Source organism: Centroberyx gerrardi, chromosome 8 (assembly GCF_048128805.1).
Source record: "Centroberyx gerrardi isolate f3 chromosome 8, fCenGer3.hap1.cur.20231027, whole genome shotgun sequence".
Taxonomy (NCBI): Eukaryota; Metazoa; Chordata; class Actinopteri; order Beryciformes; family Berycidae; genus Centroberyx; species Centroberyx gerrardi.
This window is the reverse complement of record NC_136004.1, coordinates 17,696,519-17,721,684: the sequence shown is the minus strand read 5'-3', so window position 1 is coordinate 17,721,684 and position 25,166 is coordinate 17,696,519. Positions and strand designations below refer to the sequence as shown.

At 44.6% G+C, this 25,166-nt stretch overlaps 1 protein-coding gene across 10 annotated transcripts in view; it reads left to right on the top strand.

The window, feature by feature from the left end:
- ebf2 (EBF transcription factor 2) overlaps nt 1–17,855 on the top strand; it is a 28,373-nt gene extending 10,518 nt beyond the window's left edge. For 2 of the 10 annotated variants that reach the window (XM_071920872.1, XM_078285075.1), the window contains exons 7-16: nt 12,862–12,943; nt 14,516–14,657; nt 15,710–15,840; nt 16,080–16,206; nt 16,350–16,438; nt 16,550–16,615; nt 16,880–17,054; nt 17,145–17,327; nt 17,473–17,643; nt 17,824–17,855. In XM_071920872.1, coding sequence (XP_071776973.1) covers nt 12,862–12,943; nt 14,516–14,657; nt 15,710–15,840; nt 16,080–16,206; nt 16,350–16,438; nt 16,550–16,615; nt 16,880–17,054; nt 17,145–17,327; nt 17,473–17,643; nt 17,824–17,855 — 1,198 coding nt within the window. Of the gene's footprint in view, nt 1–12,861; nt 12,944–14,515; nt 14,658–15,709; nt 15,841–16,079; nt 16,207–16,349; nt 16,439–16,549; nt 16,616–16,879; nt 17,055–17,144; nt 17,340–17,445; nt 17,700–17,823 lie in introns of those variants that run through there. The other 8 variants (XM_071920873.1, XM_071920870.1, XM_078285076.1 and 5 more) reach the window with 7 other exon arrangements.
- The last annotated feature ends 7,311 nt before the right edge of the window (nt 17,856–25,166 follow it).

Below are 25,166 nucleotides of genomic sequence, written 5' to 3'. Positions count from 1 at the left end.
ACCTACCCAAGCACAAGGGAGTTTGCAATTCCCCAAACGGCCCAAACCCCCTCTTTTCTAATCTCCTTTCCATATTGTTTCGGTTTTCAACCCCTCAACACCCCCCCACCCCCCTCCCCTTCTCCTGCTGCTGCGCTCCCTCCTTCTCCCTAATCCTGATTTGAGTGAAAGGGGAGAGAGGAGATCACAGCTGATCCATAGGGAGGGGTGAAGGGGGTGGAGGGGTGGAGGGACCGAGGGATGAAGAGGGCAAGGGCAGTCGTTGACAGAGAGATGACTCTTCAAGTTGCCTATAGGAAAGCATTATCTAACGCCCCGCTGCCTGCTGTGTCTAATAGTTTTACAATTGTCTAATCCTGCCACTGGTGAACTTTTATACTCACAGTCCTGATGGGACTTCTTTGTCTGGAGAATGCCACTTATCTTTGACTGATGGACTGGCTTGCTCACTGATTGGTTAGATGATTGATCAATAGATAGCTAGATTGATTGATTCCTCCGGGCTCATCATAATAAATCTTCACTAACTATTGTCATGTGTTCCCTCTGTTCCTGAAAACATTCAATGTATTTAAGATTTTTCTTTTTTGATATACATATTCTAACTTAAATATACTTTTATATTTGGCCATAATACCTTCTATTGGACATGTTTAATCTGCTGTTATTGACATGGCTGCCTGGGATATCTGGCAGTTTTTGTATGACACTGGTATTATACACGAGTCTGCATTACTTTTGCTGCAAAGACCCCCTCTACTCCGAGGAGTTCTCAATATTCATGCAGACAGATCTGTTAATGGCGGCATTATTGCCATGCTGACCTCTGACCTGTACGAAACTATATTGGTTCTGGGCCAAAGCTGGCCTCTGTATTTATGAGTGAACCATGGGTTTACAATGGAGACAAGCAGATGTCAGTATGAGTATTAGTATTAGTAGGAATGGGTGATGTGGCTTGGGTGGGAGGGGGCAGCTCTCAGTGTAAGAGCATGGTTTTATATTTGGCTAGGAGGCTGAGATCAATAGTTGGTCATAAGGAGAGTGTGGAGGGATCCATCGCAAGGCAAGAGCCTTATGGGTGGGGGTGGTGGTGGGGGTGATCAATGGCAAGCACTATCTCACTAATTGATCGTGTTTCCAAGAGGGGTCTTTTTTAACAAGCCGGCGCTCAGAGAAAAGAAGAATAATCAATGGGAATTTTCCAATGTTGTCAATATGGCTATTCCTTCCCCCACACGCAAAATGAGCCATCTCACAAAGGCTCATGTACTCATATACATACATCAAGCTTTGCTTTTTGAATACAAAAATAAAAAAAAATATTTCCACCTTAAATACACGCAGTGCCATAATCTTATGTGCTAAGTCTGCCATTTAAAAGGCCAATCTTCACTGTGAGTTTATCACCCTACTGTTTGAACAATGATTAGTGCTCTCAGGCGATGGCTTGACTTCAGATGCTTGGCTCCAAGAGGAATCCATTGCTCTTAATCTTAGGATGTGGGTTGTATTGATCTGTTTGTAGTCTTGATTCTAGTTATGTGCATGTACCGTAGGTTTGTTTTCAACTAGTCACCGCAGTCATGAAAGCATTTGTTTTCTTTTCTTTTTATCTTGATCAGTGTCTAGTAGATAGTTTTAATTTGAAATCTACACTCTCAGAAAATAAAGTACACAGTTGGACCTTTTGTTGCTGAGGCAAACAAGCAACTCTGTTCCTGATTTTCTGACAGTTTATCAGCTCAATTACTAAACTCCTTGGTTGGATGGAGATTATTACAGTTATTATTTGTTAATTCTATATGCTTAGATTAATCCACAAACCCATTTTTCCTGTGAAAAGACGTCTTGCAGTGAAGGATTGTAGGCACACACACACACACACACACACACACACACACACACACACACACAGTCTCAATACGGTGGTGCAGTAAAACTGTAGCCATCTTTATGGGTCTTTACGGATTAAGACTGTCTGGACAGTTTGACAATAAACTATTCACATATCATTTGTTGTTGTATGTGAATGCCTTGTCTCTGAGTCTACTACCATTTCTCAGAGTAGCAGTTTGGCCATCTGTTAATGTTAATGTCCGTCCACCTGCTTGTGCCCGCGTGTCCGTCTCAGGACCCTATCTCTGTCTTTCTCTGCTCTTGTAAGGCCTTAAAATAATAGAATATGAAGACGGAAAGCATTTGCCTTGATTTGGGGGATTCCTGTACTTGTGAATCACCCCTATGTCTGTGTATTGCCAGCCTCGAGCCCTGAGTTGCTGTATATGTTGAGCTTTGAGTTATGTTGAAGTGTACCTGCTCCCCAGGCGAGCTGGATAGCTTAATACTCCTTGTAATTCTAATGGTGGGGAACACCAGTCTCCTCATTCTCCAACACCACCCCCAAGAAAATAGGAGCAAGGCTTTGGGAAAAGAACATTAAACTATCAGCCAAAGAATAAGAACAGCAACATTTTTTGGACTGTGTCAGGGGTCGAATTCCTCCTCTTTCCCAGATGCGTACTCGAGTACTGCCGCCAAGCAGCTCTGTTATGTCACCATATATACACTTGAGGGTTTTATGTATGAGACAACAATGTCATTTTAGGAGATTGTTTCTCATACTCCCAGTATATGATTCTTATTTAGCCATAAAGTTGAACCCCTTGCTCCGTGTGTATTATTGATAATGGGCATGCTGTGCCTCTGCCACCATTACCTTTTTCATCATGCTAGTTTGAGGATGGTTCTTTTGAAGATTACTCAGCTCTAACTAGGGGGAGGAAACCTGAGGGGCAGCGCTGTGCTGGGGGTGCTGTCTGAATCACACAAATCAATTCCATTATAAACCATCCGTACAAACTCATCTCATGACCTCTGGACCCACAAGCGTGCCCCGTCTTCCAGCCGACAAATCACAAGCACTTATCGAGCCATACCAAAACCATTGTATTCTCATTCAGCATAAATTAATCTTAAAAAAGCCTTAGGTTTACAAGCAAATTTAGCTTTACAGTTGCTCTTGGAAATCACTGAAGAGAGAGTGTTGCCAGATACACACACACACACACAAGTGAAAAAAGGCCCAGAATCAGTAGATATCCTTGCCTGGATATTTCCTAATATGTTGCGGTTGTGATGAAACCCAGAGTGATAACTTTCCGATCACATCATTTTAAAACTTTATATCCACAGAATATCTGAACTCTGGAGTAGGAACAGTTTGTCACACTTATCCAGGTGCTTCCCGGACAACAAACAGTAGACATTAAGATCCAAGGATATATCCTAAAGATTTAGTCCATATTTGACCAGATATGGTATTTGTCAACAAACACCCGAATATGCATTGGAAATGGTCCGTATTCTCTAGAGAATCTCGGAGATATCCAATCCTACCATTTCCGGATTCTGACCCTTTTCGCGCAACATCACAAACATACAGATATTCATATGTATAAATCTACTGTACATTACCTGTCTCTCACATACACAGTACATACATGCACTCAGACACACACACAGACACATTCACACACGGGTCCCTTCAGTCCGCTGTCACAGGTCTCTCCCTGGTGGCTCGTACTGGACAGTCCCTCCAGACCCCCTGTCAGCGAGCCCCTCAGGCAGGGGGCCAGGCAGCGTGGCGACAGGGCCCTGAGGCTCCAGTGCACACCGCCTCACACAGCCGAGCGGCACACAGGCTGGACCACTGAGCAGCTGGCACAGGACTGGGGGATGGCTCCTCCCTGGGGGCGATAGAAGGGGGGGAGAATGACACAAAGACAGACAGGGAGAGAGGATGCAATGTCTGGAATATCAAATACACTGACAGGTATTGCTTGAAATAGTGAGGGCTTCACTCAGATTGAGGCTGGCGAAAATGAGTTCGGGGACCTTTCGTGAGGCTCGGGCTCTTTTTTTTCGTGAAGCGGTCTCATGTGAACCGGGAAGATCCTGGACTCCGGCGCGCGCAGGAAGTGTATCGTGAGTGGCAGGTTAGGAACCGCGTTTGTGTTTTGTCACCTTTGCTCTGCTTCGGGCCGCGTCGGGTGTTGTGGCTTGAACCCTGACACTAGGAACAGGCCCGGCTTGTTTTCTTTGAGAGAGCCTACGGAGGGGGCAGTCGGAAACGGAGCGCAGCGGAGAGATGTTTTGACAGGAAATGGGAATGGACTGCGAACGGGCTAATGTGGAGGAATGGTAGGGGATTTTAGGGTGGGTGGGATGCAGAGGGGACGGGGGTAGATGAGAAGTTTTGAGGGGCGTCTCAATGGCTCTCTGAATGGCCTCACACTCCCAGAGTAGCTGGGGCAAACCCTCCCATTTGTCTGGCCACTAATAGGGTTCACCTTTGGTTGAGCAGTGTAGAGATTAAGTAGGGGCACTCTGCAGATCAGAAGGGGGCAGATTAGTGTGATTTAGAGGGTACTTCAGATAGCCAGCAAGTGAGTGTGTGTGTGTTTGTGTGTGTGTGTGACTATGGGTTTGCCTGTGTCTGTGGGTTTATTTTTCATGTGAGATGCTTGCATTTGCCATTTATTTTGTAAGGGGATATGTGTAGTCAGTATAATCAGGATCTCATGTGTTTGTGTGTGTATGTGTGTGTGTGTGTGTGTGTGTGTGTGTGTGTGTGTGGAGTCAGAGGCCAGTTAGCAGTGGTATTTAGGAACAGGGTCTGTTTTCTTTGGCTGGACGCTGCTGCTCTGGGTGGAGCTGTGAGGGTGTGGGGGGATGGATGAGTGGGTTTGGTCAACCGCCTCTGTTAAGGTCTTAAATTTCACTAATGACTTAACAATGCCCCCTGGTGCTGAGCCGGCCCCGCAAGTGACTTTTGTTTGTTTGTTTGTCTGTTTGTCAGGAATCTGGACAGAATAAATTTCCCAGGACTCAGATTTCTCTGATATTTCCCCACCTTTCACTTTTTGAAAACATTCCCCAACACTAATATTTACACATCTGCAGTATATTTTTAATTAAATTTGATTAAAGATCCATGTTGGATGCCGGAGGCAATTGTTATTCTTCCTGTGGTCCTTGGACAGCACAATCAGGCAAGCATGTAGTACAGACACAATTTTCACTGTAAGACAACCACACAACAAATAGTACAACACATCAACATTATTATTTAACTAACTACTTGAAATAAGTAAGATGATGTGGTATGGAGAGTGCAGAATAGGCTGGTGTGTGGTAGAGGAGGATATAAAGTCGGGGTACCGCAGACCAGATGGATGGCTTTTCTGCTTTTTCTGTTTTTTTTTCTGTTTTGATGCTGGCTGTATCTGGATCATTTATGCAACAGATGTCTGTGGTGTTTTCCTCATCATGGAGGCAAAATATATTTTAAAGGAAAACATGAACGGCAATTTAACAACTGTGATGTCACTATAATCTTTTGTAAGTGTGTGGGTGCTGCGTGGGTGTGTGTGTGTGTGTGTGTGTGTGTGTGTGTGAGTGTGTAATGGTCCTGATGAATCCGTCAGGGCTGAGGGCAGGGGGTGATGTGACCGCTGACAGGCTCCCAGCAGGCATGCTGAGCGCCCCGACAGTCTCTGTGCCCTCCCCCTTACCCCCACCCCCCCTTACCCCCCTCCCTCCCTCCCCCCACCCTCCAATTCCCCTTCTCTCTCCTTTCTCTCCAGTCCTCGGCTCCACACATTTGCTGTGGATTAGCCACGGACAGTAAATTACAGCACCCTGGACCTCTGAGTGATTCCATACCCATCTCTTCACACGTTCCACCTCTCCCTCCCTCCCTCCTTCCCCCCCTCCCTCCCCCGACTCTCCCTCTAGTACCATTATCCAGCTCACCCTCTCTGCGTCTGCCTATCTTCCTCCTTCTTCTCAATTTGATCTGTTTTCCTCCCTCTGTCTGTCATATTCGTCCTGGTTCCTAGACTCCCTCAACCCTGTCAGATTTCTCTCCCCTGTCTGTCTTTCTCTCACTTCTGTTATACTTCTCATCCTTCGTTCCTCTATTGTGTCACGCTACACAGCATTCCCTCCCTTACACATCCCCTCCGCTCCCCCTTTACTTTCTTACAAGCAGGTCCCTCTTGTCTAGGCTTCACAGGTTTCTCAGCTGCTTCTCTCTCTCTCTCTCGCACTCTCTTCCTCCTTCCTATCCCTCACTCCCGCCCTCTCCTTCCCTCTCCCCCCGCTTCCCCCCCCTCTCTCTTTCTGGAAACAGATGTTGTTTGTCAGATCTTATCATTACTGGCTAATTAAGAAGACATCTCTTCTCATTCTGTTGTTGCTTCTCTTTCCTCTCCTCTCCCTCTCTGTGGCATCCATCTCAGACTCTTTGTTCTTCTTATAGAGGAAGGTTTGGGTTGTGCTTTGATATACCCAAGTTATTGGAAAATCTGATTACTGGCTGAATGATTGAAATGATATTGACAAAGCATGATTAGTGCTAGTGTATTTTAGATGACCTTTTGGTATGTTTGAAATCTATTCAGCCCTAGTGGGTGCTCCATGTCTCCATTTGACAGTTATGAGAGTATATTTTGAATCGTCGTCCCTCAGGACACACTAGGCATGCTGGGAGAGGTCAGGCCACTGATGGGAGTTCTATTCCCTGTTCTGGTTGTGAATTCATGTTCTCCTGACTCTGAATATCTATCCATATCTATCTATTTGGCAGTCTGACCACAGTCCCATGTGGCCACCACTCTGTATGCATTCTGTGCTTTTTGGTTAAGCTTGGGAAACTTAAACATTAATTCAATTTAAACCATTAAAATTCACATTTAGCAGCTGGACAGAGGCTACGCAGTGGGACACTTTAGCACCCAGGAGAAACCTTGTTGAAACACTTCATTGCCTCTTTTGTCCCTGTCCCATCATTCCCCTTTCCTCCTCTCAACCTCCTCTTTCCCTCTCAGCCACGCTGTGCCTCAGCCGCTTTTGCGGTGGCAAGCCTGAAGGTTTTACAGCACTACCAAGCTCTATAAATCAGCACTAGTGGTTTAAATGTTTGGCTTTGTCACAGTTCTCAAGTTTAGAGGTGGGGTGGGCCGGGGCTGAGGTTGCAGGGGTGAAGCCAGCCTGGGAGGCAGTGGAGAAGAGGCCATAGGGGCACATCCAATCCACCAGGCAACTTTATAAAGACCTGAGTCCCTCCGTCTGTTACATGTTTGCCTGGGATCTCTGCTTAGTGTTTCTGTTGCCACTGATCAATGAGTCAGTATTTCACGGAGCTGGTTTGAGGTGCCTATCAGTCTGCTGTTTCATATGTCAGCATGTGTGCGTAGGTTCAACTCACTCAACTCCTGCGTTAGAACTGGCATCAGTGAGAGACTGTTAGACATCAGATTAAAGTGGTGACCAGTCATGTGCTAAATACAAAGTAGACCGAGGTTTCAAGTGTAGCAGTCATCTCAAATTCAAGAGAACCAACATGTCTAAAAACTGATGATTTGTTTATGATAGGATGTGTGTTAGAGAAGCTATTACAAAAAAAGGGAGAAAAAAATCTAACATGAGGTCAGTCGGGCTATGTGAAGTTTGTTGGTGAAAGGCGAGTGAAGCCGATGCCACAGATATCCCAGTGTGTTTTAGGAGGGGGGTGGACTGGGAGGCTGGTGTGAAAGGTCCTGCGGTGGTATGCGACAGAGGGGGTATCAGTTCGTGGAGGGTTTTCTGTGCCCCATTAGCAGTGTCAAAGGTCATGTGCCCCGGGTGTTAACCCTGGTGACCAGTCTAGCTTCCAGTCTGCCAGGGGACCCGGGTCCAGGGGTATTTATTACTACTCCCCGCCCCCCCCCCACCCCCCCAACCTCCACCTCCCCCCAACGCAACTCTCCCCATGGAGAAAAACAAAACACCTCCATCTCCCTCCCCCCAACCCTTCCTCGGCCCCGGTACATGTACTAATTGGATGCATATCCATACACTGATGCATGACGACCCATCTGTAGATTTCTGCCTTGGCGTGAAACATTCTTAGGTCAACACTGGCTTATCCAAATCCTAGTCTATAGCCTCCAGCCACAGCATTTAGTTGACCCAATACTTACATATTTTTTGAATTTCAACGAGTGCTTACATGCATATGATTTTTTTTATTAGCTCATGATGCGCTATGGTTGGGTGCTTGCTAATGTGTATCGTTTTGTGTGGCTGATTGTATGCATGGGGTTGCTTGCATGTGTTTATTTGTATATTTATATGTTTCTGTGACGATGCATATGTTGGCGTGTCACATGCGCACGTGTGACATATGCATGCATGTGTGCACGTATTTGTGTCTGTGTATGAGTTAGTGTGTGAGTGTGGCAGAGGAAGGCCCTCAGCATGTCAGTATGTTTTAATGCTTCACATCTGGTTTCCTAATTTTCCTCCCTCCGTCCCTCCCTCCCTAACCTCCCCTTAGCCCCCCCCCACTCCACCACCATGTCAGGACACTGTTTTGTTTTTTCAGGGTGAGGAGGGGGGGGGGGGGGGGGGGGGTTGTGATGGAGGGGATCTCTGATGAGTGATGGCCCTGAATACAGGACGTCAACATTCTCTCTCTCTCTCTCTCTCTCTCTTCCACTCCATCTTTCTCTCTCTCTCTCTCTTTTTCAGTCTTTCTCAGTCTCTCCTTATTTCCTACATCCCCCATGTCTGTCATCTAGAGAGTAGGGACTGGGTTATGAAGGGGACCGGCTCTCTCTTCTGTCTCCCCATCTCTCTCTCTCCTCGCTCCTCTCCACCTCTCTGACTGTGTCGCAGATGGAGAACAGGGCATCCACATGTCTGCCGAACTCTCATCTCTCTCTCCTCCTCCTCCTCTTTCTTTTCCTTTCCTTTTCCCCCCCCTCAATTCCCATATTTTTATTGGGACATAAATTTGTCATCTTTGATGCAGTTGCCCAAAATTGGAGGCCTGATGCTAAACCCAGAGCAAAAGAGGAGTGGACAAACTTTTTTAGTTGTGCTGCTGACTAACTTGGACTCTAACTCTCTCTAAAGCCTTTTGCATCATTGCTTCAAGATCCATTGCTACCAGTAAACCTTCATTTACAATGAGCACAGAGGGTGATGTGTTTTATGTCTATGTGAAAAGGCAGTTTATGTCAACAGTGATTAGTGCTGATGAATGCCTATGAACATTTTTGTTAGAGGTCCTATGCTGCTTAGGTGCTTGCTGCCTGATTAAGGCCATATGTAAAGCATACTGTGTAACACTTATGTGTAACAGATGCCTCAAAGCAGCGAGCAGTGTGAAGCTGAGGGTCCACTGAGGAGTGAAATATTTACAGAACTGCATCTCTGTTGTTGTTATTGGTGTCATGACTTGCTGGTTTGTTTTTTAAACTAGTTTTAGTTAAGCAAGTTGTCACCATTGGGTCGGCTCCCTCACGCTGCGTGGCCTGTGTTTAGTCTTGGGAACTGAAGCAGATGCAGACAAAAGGGATTTGGAGGCCTTGACAGAGATACAGAAGGGAAGACAGAAAAGAAAAAACAGACTCCCTGTGGTGCCAGTGAGGAAAATGATCCCCAGGTCTAAGACTTGGGTCTGTGTTTTGTTTGTGTTTCCTGTTGTAAGTGTGTCTGTGGAGGGTAGATGTTGCCAGTTGTAGAAGTTATAGCTCGGTTTCCAATGCTGACAACTGCAAACTGCTTCATGAAACTCTCTGTTTTCTATTAGTCAATTATTAGCCAATATGGGACAAATAAAATCATAAAAGAGTTTTGGTGTTAGATCTTTCAATAATATTATGACATAGAAACATGTTTTGCACTCTACAATTACATTTTCATTCATTAATAACAGAATAACACTTATTATATTTATTACCAAAAAAGCCTTTTGCTCAAGTGTTCAAAATTATTGGCTTGGAATAAGTTTAATCAATTGAATACAACAAATAATATTCAACATCAAGAACATTTATGACATTTATTTATATGTTTCCAAGTTGAAATGTGTTTCCCATTAGCTTTATTTGCACTATGTTAATGTCTTGACAGTTTTGTAATCAAATGGATTTATCATTTTATGCATGATTTATAGAACAGGATAGTGTGTGAATGTACAGAACAAGGCACAGATGAAAATATAAACATGTTATAGCTAAAGGAGTTCTTTGAAAATAGTCTTTCTCTGCAATTTCTCTATGACATCAGGATCACCTCCAATTCTTTGCATGTTCTCCTCATCTCTTCCCTGTGGATGGGGAGGTGTGTGGGTGTATTACATTACCAAAACAAAAACAAACAACAGCGATATTAAACTTTTGCAACCACAATAGAGGAGGGGGATAAAAAACAGAGGGTCCTCGACTTCTTATTAATTATGCAAGATTAGTCTAATTATAATTCAGCAAATGAATGTGTGGCAGAAGGTGCGAGGCGACGGGGCTGGGAGATTTGCATGTTAAGTGGGCAGGGGGAAGCGGCTAATGCATGCTAATATATGCGTCAACGTCTCGCTTTAATTTCAGCATTTGCAGCTGTGTGCGTCCGAACTGAGGGGGGTGAAAAGTTGACTGAATGGGTTTTTGGGAGGGGGGCAAAGGTGGGGGTGTCAGTGTATTAGAGTGTGCATGCATGCGTGTGAGTGTGTGTGTGTGTGTGTGTGTGTGTGTGTATGTGTGTGTGTGTGCGTGTGTGTGTGTGAGCGATCGGGTGTCATATAAACAGGGAATGATAAGGAGAAGTCAACAAACAAGGTCAGGAACCCTAAGGAAGTTAATGCACACAGCCTGAGACGGATGTCGACAACCTCTCAACTCGGGTCGTGATTCTGGCATCTGAGGCTTCACTGCAGTACAGTTTGACAGTGTCACTCAGTGGGATCAGTGATCACTGCTGGCTAGATGAACTTGAAATGGCCAAAGAGCAAGTGGCAAGGAAAGTAGTGTGACTAAGCCACAGCCAGACCATGGCCATGGTCATTAAACCCCAAAATGAGGTCCCCATGCTGTTATAAATTACCCCTTTAGCCTTTAAAATGAGCCATAATGTTAGAATCATTGCCCTGGATAAAATATACATACTGTATGACCCTCAAAGGAGGCAGTAAAATGAAACACAACACCTTTGAATGTGCTCCTCTTCAGAATCACAAAGCAATGTATATGTTTACTTCTACACCAAGCATATAGTGACTTTAAATCCTATTCAGTTCATGCTGTCATAGAGGTATGATGCAGATTGTCTAGCTAGCAGAAGTAAGGAAAAGAGGACAAAGTCAGACAGATGAGGAACGAAATGGAAGGAGGAAGTGGTTTAAGGGAGGGAGAGGCGCCGATGTGCCCTTTTGCACGTTTCCACCCTCAGCTGAGCTTTGAGGTTGGAGGTCCGAGCTCTCACTGATAAATTATAATCACCCGCCGCCAACAACAATATTGATTGTCCTCCGACGAAATAGCTCAAATCAAGAAATATTGGACACAGTTTTGGAACCGAGAGCCGGTTCTGAGCCAGGGCCCGTTCACAAGGGAGGAAGCTGGAGGGAATGATGGAAGAAGAGCGAGTAAAAGGCTGACAGAGTGAGGGAGAGATTAGTATTCAATGGGAGGGTTCAGGGCTGTGGGGCCAATATGAAGTTCCTCTCCAAACAACATCTCTCCATTAAGATGACTTATATTTGCAGAGAGCACAATGTGGGTGGGATTGGAGCTACCCATCTAGCTCCAAACCGCTGCCTCCCTCCGTAGCATTTTTCTTCTGCACTGTTGTTGTTTGTTTAATTGGAACATTAATGGGTGTGTTTTTCAAATGCAAGGCAGTTGCACTCTCTGTCAGTGGAATGGACATCTGGTTTTAGGCAATATATTTGCCAATTGCCATAATTACATCACAACTCCACATCATTTCCAGGTCTATTTTTCCTTTGTGTGTTTTTTTCACAAACATCGTCTGTTTAATTTCTGTTCTCCCTGAGATTTGTCTACATCCTCCCAGCCTCATCTGCACCTGCCCTCTTTATATACTTTCCTGGTCCCCACCTTGCCAAGTCTCTTTCTAGTCTCTCCTTCCTCTGCTCACCCCCTCTCTATTTCTGTGATGGAATGTGTTCTTGTTGTTGCCTTCTCTTTCCCATCGCTGTCTTTGCCTCTCAGCATGGGGACTTTGGGATTGCGGCAGAGCTGTGTTGCCATGGCAGCGGGCTGTGTTGCCGAACTGTGTACACCTGGGATTTGGAGTCTCTCTCCATAGTCTCCCTTTCTCTCCTATTTATTCCACCTCTCTCTCAGGTTTTCTTTGGTGTAGCAGAGGCTATCAGCACCTCTCTCTCTCTCTCTCTCTCCCTCTTTCTCTCTGTCTTTCTGTCTCCACAGTCTATCACACTCAAAAGTAAACTCACATACATAATGAGACACATACACTTGAAAACAAAAATTCATGTCCATACCAGCACTCTCCCTCTATCACTAGCTTCCTCTTTCCACCTCCTCATTTCACTTTCTCTGTAGTTGTCTCTACTTCGTTTCCCTCACCATTCCCATGTGGGGGTTCAAATACGGCATTGCGGGATACCATGGTCCCCAGAGTCTCCTGGCATACATCACTGTCTCTAGTTTACTTTGAAACACAGCAGCGCTTTTCACTGGACTACGCTTCAAATTCTCATCACTTGATTTAAAGTGTAATAACATTGACTCTAATACTAAACTAAACAGCTGTGATTGATGTCAGAGCTGCAATCATACATGCACGCGCTCACAAGCGTGCACACGCGTGTGCACACACACACGCACACACACACACCACCCACAAGCCCTGTCTCAGAAAAATAATTAATGTCTCCTTTGATTAGTGATTCTGTATTGCTGGGCAGCAAATAGCCATACACAATTCTTTCATGTGATATCTTAGTTGTTGATGTACAAATGTGTGTCCTCTTATTTACCTTTGCAGGTTTTTCTTGAAGTTTTTCCTGAAGTGTAACCAGAATTGTCTGAAGACAGCAGGGAACCCAAGGGACATGAGGCGATTTCAGGTATGGATAAGATAGAGAAATGCATTTGTGCGAGGTGAATGTGTGCTTGTGTGTGAGGGGAGAGAGAGAAGGAGATAATTTATGGGACTGAATATGTGAATAAATGATAAAAAACAAAAGATTTCACAGTTATGTAAAACATAACACCTTTTTGCCCCTCCATCTTAAGAAAGTGGCTATTTTCTGGTTCAAGTACAGTTGCTACCACATTTACTCTTACAGCAGTCTGAGGCTCTGCGAGGGTATTTCCAATGGAAGATATAGCGGAGAGAGTTAAAGGTGAAAGTTAAAAATCAATAAGGAGACAGAGAGATGGAAAGAGAAACGAAAGGGGTTAGATATGTGGGAGAGACGCGGGGGGAGACGGGCAGGAAATAGGTTGAGGTGTTTCAGGAAGTTGTCAAGAATTGAGTGATTGGCTCCAGATGGAGGAGGTCATGCTCCGTGACCCAGGAAGTGGTCACAGGGGACACTCCCGCCTCACTTCCTCTGCTGTCTTTCAGCACCAGCGGCCCCTGTCTGGCATTCTCTCCCTCTCCCATCTAACCCTCTCCCTTTCCCTTCTTCTTGCTCCCCCTGTCTTCCACCATGTTTGTTTTAACTCCTGCATTGTGACACATGCTGAGAAGTTATGAGCACACAGGCGCTGCACGACCCTCGTCTCTGGGTTAAAAGGCGATCAGAGCCGGACAGGAGTCTGCTGCTGCTTGATCGATAATTTACAGTTATTTTCCCTTAGATTCCTCTCCCACTCCACCACCTATAGCACATATGCGTTTTTCTCTTTTTCTTCCTTTGGCTCCTTCTCTGTCTTTCTGCACCTAGGAAATTACTGCCATGTGTTTATTTGAAGCGAGTGTTGGTTTTATCTTTGCTGTCTGGTTTTCTAAAATGCATATTGTGAAATGTTTAGGGATTACCGTTTCATTAAAAATGAAATCTTTGTAATCAACCCATCTCCTCTAAGCGTCAAACATGTTCATAAAAACACATTCAAAATCATTAACACCTACAGAAATACTGACGCATTAACACTCATAAATATCCAAAGAGAAAAACCTACAAGTGTACTCTCATATATTGTATGCATGTCATCCACGGGAGGCAGATGTAGGAAGGGACACACACATGCTGTGGCCAGAAAATCAAATTAGGGCCACTATATATCATCCACTACTTTAACGGCCAGTTAAAATGGGAGATTCGGTCCATATGTTTGGTGTCATTGAGGGATCAGGAGGAGACAACGATCGGCCCGCTGTATGCTGTATGAATCAAAAAGCTGAGCAAGAGCTCGCAGCAGCAGAGAGGCCATATGGAGACTCGATGGAGGAGGGAAGGGGTGTATGAGGAGTGTCATCACCGGAGTGTAGACATATGATGAAGATCCCAGGGACATCGTTTTACCTATTGAGAAATATTACTATCACCTGTATGCTGAAACAGATTGTTGCCGAGGGACTTTGCTGTTGTAACCGGAGACTGGGACTCACAGCCTGCTGTCCAAGCCATGCACAGACACTCATGTATCTTTCCCTCCCCTCTCTCCCCTGGCTCTTCCCTCTCTTTCAGGTGGTCTTGTCCAGCACTGTGAGTGTAGACGGCCATGTCCTAGCGGTGTCCGACAACATGTTTGTCCACAACAACTCAAAACACGGTCGGAGAGCCCGCAGACTGGAGCCAGGCGAGTCAGTAGAGAATGCTATGGAATATGGTAAGGCACTAACCAACAACTACAGTGTCACTGAGCATCATGCACCAGCTATCTTACTATCTGTCTTATTACTTGTCTTCCTCATCTACATTCAGAAACATAGTACATGCTGTTCCATGGCACTCTTCAGGCAAAAATTTTATCAATAGGCACTTGAGCTGCCACGTGTCCCACCATAATCACCATGATATATTAAACACAGCCAGTTATGCTACTGAGGTCATTAATTAAGTTAATTAAAGCATTAATTAGCAAATATTTCTATGTCAACATACTTGTCTTCACATAACACATGGGCGGTATTAATATGATCTCTGTATCTTAAAGCATTAAGGAGTTATAGCAGTTTCAAAATAACCAGTTTTTCCTCATTAATATGCAAATTTATGCAGCAAGGTACTCCAAAATCTAATCAGGTCATCTACTCTATAGGGGGAATCTGTGGTGTAAGTATGAAGTTTCTATCATGTATTGTTCTTGAGTTATTGTGCTCACAGGAATGCATGAAGAGCAAGATGGTGGATAGGGGAAGGTCCATTTCAAATGTAGGTCAACAAGTCACAGAATAGGAAAACACACAATACATCTGTTATGGTGTTGTACGACAACATGATGCATGGGTTAGGGGGTGTTTCTTGTTTTGGCTGTGTCTATATATCCTGTATTTTACCAGAGCTGTTTTCATTGTTGTACATGCTTGGCATTGTTTTCAGTCATGTGACTTGTTGACCTACATTTGAAATGGACCTTCCCTTATTGTTCTTCATGCAGTTTGGTGTGATACTCCCTGATGAAGGCCACAGCATGGCTGAAACGCGGCAGAGTTGTTTTTAAAATATTCTTTTGAATAAGCCATGAAAAAAAACAGCTTTTTAAAATGTTTGCCTGTACAGTGCCTTGGAACTCAGACCAAACACAGACCAAAGGGCATCTTCAGCAAATGCCTCCACAGACAGAAACCCAGTAGAAGCACTCTATCCTCTCTTCTTTGAATGACAGTGCATGCTGTATTGAAAGTCTAGGAGTTAACCTTGCTATGTTTCCCTGTCCAGCTACCCCCTGTATCAAAGCCATCAGCCCCAGCGAGGGCTGGACCACCGGCGGGGCCATGGTCATCGTCATTGGAGAGAACTTCTTTGATGGGCTGCAGGTGGTGTTTGGCAGCATGCTGGTGTGGAGCGAGGTAGGGATTCTCTTCAAAACATTTCACTAATGACTGGCACGGATTAAAGCATATTGTGAAATGATATATATATAGCATATGGCTTGTCTCGTTATTGAGATGATTTATGAGCTGTCTACTATATATTTATCTTCCCACAGTGTTATTTTAGCCCACATATAGCGTAGGATGTCTGCCGGGTGTGTGGGGGGAATCATATGTTGTTGTTTAGTAACACAACCTCTGTCCTGTTCCCTCAGTTGATCACGCCCCACGCTATCCGTGTCCAGACACCTCCTCGCCATATCCCCGGGGTCGTGGAGGTCACACTGTCCTACAAATCCAAACAATTCTGCAAGGGAGCGCCTGGACGCTTCATCTACACAGGTGAGCGGAGAACATCATGCACTTTTTCTAGACCTCACAATAACACCGAAGTTATCCAGAGGTTACAGGTTTTGTGTATGGGCTTTAGATGACATATGACCCGGGTTTGATGTACTGTATGTGTGGTTTGTATTTTATTTTAGCCCTGAATGAGCCAACCATAGACTATGGTTTCCAGCGTCTTCAGAAGGTCATTCCTCGACATCCTGGTGACCCGGACAAACTAGCCAAGGTGGGAGAGACTCCTTTATGAAAGATCACACCACATACATGATGATTCTTCAAGGAATTGTGCTACACTCCCATTAAGGTGATAGTGTAACTCAAGTTTTTGTCTTTGTAGGAGATGCTGTTGAAGAGAGCGGCTGATCTGGTGGAGGCCCTGTATGGAAACCCACACAGTAATCAGGTAAGCACCAGCATTTCTGGCACTATATCCCAAATACTTTAATATACTAAAATGACAGCTCTATAGCTACACACGGGACATCCAGGCATTTAAGGGGTACATCAAACTCACTCTCTGTATGCCTGTTTGCTTGACATATTTATGAATGCTTACCATTTTACAGTCTGTGGACAGTAGAGAGGGCCACATATGTAAAAGTTGATATAGCCTGTGTGTATCTATGAGACTGAGCCATTGCTAATCACTGTGTTGTCTCTCCTGTAGGACATGTTGCTGAAACGTGCGGCTGACATTGCCGAGGCCCTCTACAGTGTTCCCCGTCCTCACAGTCAGCTGCAGGCGCTGCCCAGCTCACCGGCCCACGGCAGTGTCATGGGCCTGGGCTCCTACCCTTCTCAGCTTGGCGTCAGCATTGGGGAGCCGGGACAGAGCAGCCAGGGTGAGGAGAATGAGTCATAAACCACGCACTACTTCAGTATTTGCCCCTATCGGCTGTCATATCTGACCCACCGTCTTTCTCTTTCTCTAGGTTACATTCGTAACTCCAGCAGTTTGTCCCCAAGGGGTTACCCCTCTGCCTCCACCCCTCAGCAGTCGAGCTACGGGGGCAGTGGGGGGATGACTGGAGGGTACGGGACAGTGCCCATGACCAGCCTGGGAGTACCTGGGTCTCCTGGTTTCAGCAGTGCCTCCCCCACAGGCTCTCCCTACGGTAAGAGCTTCAGTGCTTTCTCATCCTCTTTAAATTCACATGGTGTTGTTGACATTACTTGTATTTTAAGCCAACAAATAACCAGCCTCACATTTCTGAGTCTGTCAGATTGTTGAAGTAATGATTGTTGCTTTCTATTCCACAGTAATGCCCTCTAGCCCCACTATACCAGGAGGCTCCAGCTCTTCGTCATCTCTCTTGCCTTTCTCCTCCTTCCCGTCTGCTGCCAAACAGAAGAGTGCTTTTGCTCCCGTCCTCAGGCCCCAGGGCTCCCCCTCCCCTGCCTGCCCCGCCTCAGGGGGGAACAGCTTCAGAGGTAGCCATCCAACTCACTATCTGACCCCCCTCTCTGAACTTACGAATGCAGTCTAACCCTCTTGTGCTAAACTCACAAAAGCTTGACTGAACATGACAAAGCGATTGGCTGGATGTACAATAATGCAAGATAGGCTGATTGACTAGAATCATAGAATTTGTATATTCTTTTTCTCTCCAGCAATGGCGGGCCTGGTTGTTCCCCCGATGTAGCAAAGCACCCGCCCCAATCTACCCCAGACCACTGCTTCACTTAACCCCTCTCTTGGCACTAAGAGGGCAGGGAGAATGGAAAATTGATCTAGCAACCACATATAACTATCCTCCCTGAGCCCCCTGCCATTTGTTAGTCCATTTTTCATCCAGCTGGATGAAAGGGACGGGGTATGAAATGTCCAAAGACCAGCCATCCACTCCAGAGGCAGAGGAGATTACTTCACCCACAACAGCTACAGACAGAAAATGCTCCTTAGCTAACAGCACCAGACTGGACCAAACTGCTGGGTGCTTCATGAGGTGTCTGCATTTTGAAAGGAAACTGAGGGAAACAGGTCCTAATCTCGCCACAAGCTTCAAAAGCATCCGTAATTACCTCTGGCCTACTATCACATGCAGTATTCGATTCTTCCAACACCTGCCCAAAATCTTGGCTAGAGACGTACAGGATTCGTTGTGAGAGCACTGAACCTTGTTGGATGACGGACAACTCTGATATTACGTTGAAGCTCTAAAAAGCAGGGTGCTATTTGTCTGTGTATGGACACCGTTAATGGCATGTGTGTACATTGTCTGTGAGTTAGCGAGAGGTTTTTTTGTAGTAGACTTTTTGAAGACAATTTACATTCCAGAAACATAGACCCTTTATTTTTTGTTCTGATCGCTAAGGTTTTACAAGGGAAAACTCTTTGTCCCAAGGGTTATTACTAAAGGAATTCATATATTGATTTATTTAAGAACAAGCAATTTAACTTATTATAGTTAGTTTAGGGAATAATATAAACGTGTTTTTATAAAGTGGTCCTTTTTTCAACTGTCATTGAAATAAAGTTATCTCTACATTTCCATTATAATTGCTAATTGATAAAATGTGATGGATTTTTTAGAGAGTAAAGTAAACCATAACACATTTATGTGGAATAAAACTTTTGCAGATTCTTGCATAACAAATTGTTAATGTTATGCCCACAATTAAAGAAAGTGAATGTCCTTCTATAAAGGAAAAAATTTAGTTAGCCTTATCCTTATTCATTTCATTTTAATGCATGCTTTTTGACACCAATGCCCTGATATTATTTCATTCCACAGTGCAAATTTGAAGGTATATGATTATGAGATAAATATTTTATTGTTTAATTTTAAATGTTTCAACCCAGTATAAGTTTCTGGTCACTATGCAGTACAGTAAATGAACTAGAAAGCACAAACTGGTCAATAGAAAGGAAAGGGACATATTGGGTGTTCATAAACCCATATAATTGTGTTCTTACTCATTGATTTTAGTCAACACAATACAAACTTCATTCTCAGGATACGAAAACAAAGAACATAAGGAGTAGATGACATCATTTGAAAAGTTGTTTTTAGAGTTTGGTTGATTTTATTTATTTAAAAATTATTAGCAATTGTAATATGTTTTTTGAAGCCATCTTTCTTTGAAACGGTACAAAAAATGTTGCAAATGTGATTTGTATATCTCAAGGTGTAATTATATTTTGTGCTCCAAATAAAACAAATAAGCAAAAAGTCACTAATGCTGTTTTTTTTTAGTTTTAGTTGTTTTTGTTCCATAGGCTACATACCATAAAATAGTGAATTGTCTTGGTGGTTTCTTTCTACATGTGTGTTAACCTGCAGGAACAGAATTAAACACAGTAAGCACAATCACTTTCATACATGCTGTATTATCCTTTCAAATTCCCTGGACATTGGGATTTTCCTACATGGCTCTAAGTCTCAGGACTGTGCTAGATCTATTTTTGACTGTGCCCATCACCTGTGTGCTTGTGCAGCTTGCTACACTGTTTTGTATACATAGCTGATGAGCCGCAGCATCTTAATTGTGATGCGAGCGTTAAAGACTGAGTAGAGCATGTCAAGATAAACACCCCCCCCCCCCCCCCCCGCGCCCCATCTCTCTCCTCTCCAGTAAGCCTCCTTTCCTCTGAGGACCGAGCCTCTGGGGGCCCCAGCGAGAACCACGAGTCTCCCTCCAACGTGCCCTCCTTCTCTCTCTCTCTCCCTCTCTCTTTTAAAACACATACATAGGCACGTGCGCTACTATTCCTTTTTTTTTTCTTTCGGTCTTTGTTTTGAACCCCTTCATCCCTTCTTTCTTCCTCTCCTTTCTCTCGCTCCCCTGTAATGGCCCTTCTCTGCTAATGTAATTAGCACTGGTAAAGAAGGGCAGTTAATTACCCACTCTTTTTTGATCGGGTAATTAATGTTATGCCAGGAAACAGCAACTGTTTCATTAACACAGCGCTCAAAGCAGTGAGGGGGCGGGGTAGCACCCAGTGGATGCATGTCTGTGTGTGGCTGTATGCTGCATGTATGGACAAAGAATGTACCAGCAACTATTCTCAATGATGGAGCGAGAGAGGTGTGGACTTCAAAAGGCTGACATGGCCTCAGCAGCAAGTCACTGCTTCTCTTTGTGTTGTCTTTGTCACCATCAAGTGGCACTTGTCAAAAAAGCTTAGGCTGCTGCTTCTTTCTCTCTCTCTCTCTCTCTCCTCTCTCTCTCTCTCTCTCTCTCTCTCTCTCTCTCTCTCTCTCTCTCTCTCTCTCTCTCTCCATCTCTCTCTTCTGATATGCTGCTAATTTGACAAGTTAAAGTCAGCTTTGTTGCCAGCACCTCAGCATTCATCTTACTGAGTGCTCCTTCTGCCCAGTGGTGCAGGAGCCATATGCTCCTCTTCCACATGACTGTTTTGTTGTTGCTGTTGTTTTGGCTGCAGCATCAGCGGCGCCATTTACTGTCTTCTGATCACACTTTGGATAAAGAGAGGATGCGATGCCACCTGCCACCAAGACATTTCGCATCGTACAGTACACACAGCTTCAAAAGAGCATCTACATTACAGCTGCCTCTGGGGGTACGAGAGCAAAAACCATGTCATATTTCATTATCAACACTGCTAAACTGCTAAACTACTGATGATCTCCCATATTTAAGTTATAGCAGTGTATTGTACTCCCTACAACAGAAGGAGCATATAGCACAAAATACACCCTTCCCCTCTTCCCTCTCAAGGGATGTGTTTGTGTTTATATACCCAATTAGCCCTCCGGCCACAGCATGGCCATGCATTAGGCTGACATTAGCCCCGGGTGTATGTAACGTCTGTGTGTGTGTATGTGTGTGAATGTGTGTGTGTCTAATATGGTGCACCCCTTTCTCATTTGAGGCATAATTTCAGGGGAGTGCTTGGCTTATTAGGCAGTCTGAGGCAGAGCTTGACAGGGGAAGCCTACTGTTTTGTCAAATAGATTGGTAGATTGGCTTCCACACACCCAACCACTGTCTTCTGCCTTTGGCCAGTCAGTAAACCCTGTATTGTTGCCCATTAGACCGCTGGACCCCGATTCCTTTTTCCAAAATGAATCCCCCACCCCTTCTGCCATTCCCTTGGGTGTCAGTAGAGTGGGGTGGCAGATGGGACAGACACAGAGCTGCCCCATGAGACCACCCCCCAACAAAATACACACACACACACACACACATGCGCGTGTAGGTGTACTGCACACACACGTGCAAACACACACACTCTCTATAACACACACACTCAGACATGCATGCATGCACATAAGCATAAACACAACACATGCACACACACACACGCACGCACGCACGCGCACACACACACACACACACACACACACACACACACACACACACACACACACCACAGCAGCGGCAACACATAGCTCCCCTGCCCCCAGACACAAACCTCATCTGTCAGCCTGCTGCTTTTGTCCACACCACAGAAGTATGTTCTGCGAACACAGAGTGACGTCTCTGTCCCTGCCTCTCAATCTGTGGTGTGTGCGTGCGTGCGTGTGTGTGTGTGTGTGTGTGTGTGTGAGAGAGAAAGAGATGCATAGTAATAGCATGAGGTGAGGTGAAGCCAGGATGAAGCACTCAGAATAGGAAATACATTATAAGTCATAAAGTATGCTGTTGCCTTCTGTTTCCTATGATGCCCGCACTTCTCAAGACCATCCTGAGAGCCCATTCTACCTTTCTTGAGCTGTAGACCTATACTTTCCATACAAAAAATTACAAAGACAACTTACCTGCTCAGTTTTAATGTGACAGATAAATATATGCATCCATTTTTTTTATTTATTTATGTTTTTAATTAGGTACATTTAACTAATTAACTAGCCATATCTAAATTAGCTATACATCTGTTAATTGTGGTCTGTTGAACAAATGCGAACAAATAGGCTACACCTTCCCTAACGATAAATCACTATAATATTCCTATAATATTCCTATGGGGACTTATAGTGTGACTGTGGTACTCAACTGGCAATTTATAGTGACCTAATCATACCTTATGGTATTTTTATCTCCTACGGTTTCCCTGTAATATTCCTATAATAGTTCAGTTCTGCAGTGTTAGACCATTTGCATAATAGGCCTATCCCTCTAAAATGTAGGCCTATTATAGGATTAGCCTATTATAGTTCTTTGTCGTAAGGGAAGACTTTTTATGTCATGATCTTTTTTTCCTCCTCTGGGTATAATATTGACAATTAGCAAGATTAAAGGAGTGGGGATGTAATTTGGCCGAAATGCGCGTATTGGCTGTTTTGCGTACGGCGGTCCAAGGTGAGAAGGCCCCACACTGGTGATTAATTACAGCCAGGCCGGGTGACAGAGGTGGGATCTCTCCTAGTGCTGTCTGCAGCCGACATGCAGGGAAACCCAGCCCGGCTAATTGACCCAGCTTCTGTAAGGCCATCCATCAACCGTGGCCCAAGTGGCCCCGTAAGAAACACATTATTCAGAGTTAAGTTAGTTAACCAACTACGCTCCACCGTTCATTAATGGTATTAGCTTTTCTCCTGCCTGTCTCTGAAAGAAAGCACGTGGAGCGTGCCGTTCAACAAAACAACGGCATGCATTGTGGAAGTAGTCGGGTTTTAAAGGGTGTATGCAGAATATCCAGAGCCAAGCATCGTGGAAGTTTTTGTACATCATAATCCTTCTGAGTGATATGGCCTAATTAGCTCCCTAGATTGTAGCCTTGAAGCAGCACCCGAGGCAGCTACACTGCAAACATGTCCATCTCAAGTGATTTAATCCTATACTCCTTAAAACTTGTGGGGAAAAAATGACAATGTGTTGAGATAACTAACTATACTTGTTTTAAATACAAATTAACATGATTTATTGAATAAAGTGGCACAAATGTATCTTGTCACTAGTGGTGTGATCTGCCTAATGCCAAAATTGTCACTTGATTCTAGAAAACTATTGAGACAAATCTACTTTGGAGATAAGTCAAATTAGACTCAGTAGGCTACTCATTTAAATTACGTAGGATGGACATTTGTTGCAGAGTGCCCTGGCCAGTGAGGAGGAAATCCCCCTTCCTCCCAAAAGTGGGGAAATGAGTGGCCTCTCAATGGGCTTCCTCTTTAGAGAGAAACACAAGCAATCCTTGTCATTAGATGTGAGTGATGTGCTATTGATCTTTGAGTCAAAGCTCTTATCAAAAACATCCTGATAGGGGAAAAAACTGATATGACCAATATGAGGAATAGCTGATTTTCGGAGAGGTCCTTATGTTAATTAATTGATTTAACCACAAAAATCTCTCGCTTATCTTGTCATTGTGAAACCATTATTCTACTGCTCTCCAGCCTATGTTGACTGTCACTCATTCATTCAGTTTTAGACCTTTGTTCTCTCTTTTGCAAACCTGGACTGAATAGGACAGACAAGTAGTGTCAAGACAAGTAGGAGGTCTGCTGTCAGAGCAGTGTGCTGGGTGGTGTGGTGTGTGTGTGGTGGCTGAGGAGGAGAGCGGTCAGAGGAAGATGGAGGAGCCTGGGGTCTCTCCTCTTCACACCTGGTCAGGGCCAACATGTGGTTTCACTTGGCTCCCCAGGAAACATCCCTCCAGACGTCGAGCAGGAGAAGGGGAGAGAGGAGGGGAGAGACATATATTAGAGTCAGCGAGCAGCGGGGGAAAGACTGGTGTACGCAGGACAAATGATTTCTCTTCCCCAAAAGGTGACTTAGTCATGCTAGAATCCGCCCTTCTCCCTGCCGTCAAGGCTCAGAGGTTCGCAGAGGCAGAGAGTAATTGCAGTTGGGTCAGAATCTAGTTGTCACTGTTGACCCTTTGCCAGTGATGAAGTATATTCAGTAAGTTATAGCTCTGTGTGTGTGTGAGTGTGTGTGTTGTGCACGGGGCGTGGGTATTAAAGCTTATTACAGCTCTAAGCAGATGTGAGTTGTCTTCAAACCAAATGCCTTTATATAAATACCTTTCAAACTTATACCTTTCAAACTGACACTAAAGCTAACTAGCACTTGTGTATTGATTTGAAAATTACAGAGGGTGCAGCAGCAGCCCAGTGCTCATCATAACCATCATCTTCATTCATGCAAACTGTGTCTCCTGTGTGACGCAGCCCCAGAGCGCCACCTACCTGCAAAACAGTAGAGCTTCATTTATCTCATCCCATAACTCCTCTAGTGGTCTTTACTAGAATCATTTACTCAATAGAAAGCAGTGAGTCTATTTCTTCAGTTACTTTGCTCACTATGGTTCTTTGCAAGCTGCTGCATTAGAGTGTGTGTGTGTGTGTTTGTGTGTGCATGTGTGTTAAATTCTGTCACGTCTAGCAGCATAGTCATTACATCCCTGTGGTAGCAACACTGTGACAACAATCACAAACAACCATTTTATCTCTCTTGCTGTCCTCTATATACCAACATGCATAAATATGCAGGAGGATATCTAATCAAATAAATCCATTCATTAAGAGAGCTGCTGGTATTTCTGCTTTTGCATTAATTACATAGTCATTACCATATCAATTAGAGAAATCAGAGATCATGTAATTAAGGTTTAACCAAGAGCACCTGCTGCCTCTGAGCTGTGCTGTGGCTCTCTCCCTCTGTGTGTGTGTGTATCTGTGTGTGTGTGTGTGTGTGTGTGTGTGTGTGTGTGTGTGTGTGTGTGTGTGTTCCAGTCCTAATCTAATCTCTGGCCTTTGACAGGACTCCCCCTCATCAATCCTGAGCTGTCGGAATTCAGCATTTTTTTTTGTTGTTTTTGTTTATGCGGGGGTGGGAGGCTGTGTCTGTAGGGGGCGTAGTGGGAAATGTTGTCATGGCGATCCAATTGATTGGCAGGGACGCCTGATTAGAAAGGAAGAAAAGGAGACAGGTGGAAGGAGGCGGGCTGTACATCTAAAGGAACAGATTGGGGACAAAGTGAGGACTCTCCGGGTGTCAGGAGGGGAGTCACTGTCTGTTTGGGCTCCAGTTACACTTTGTAA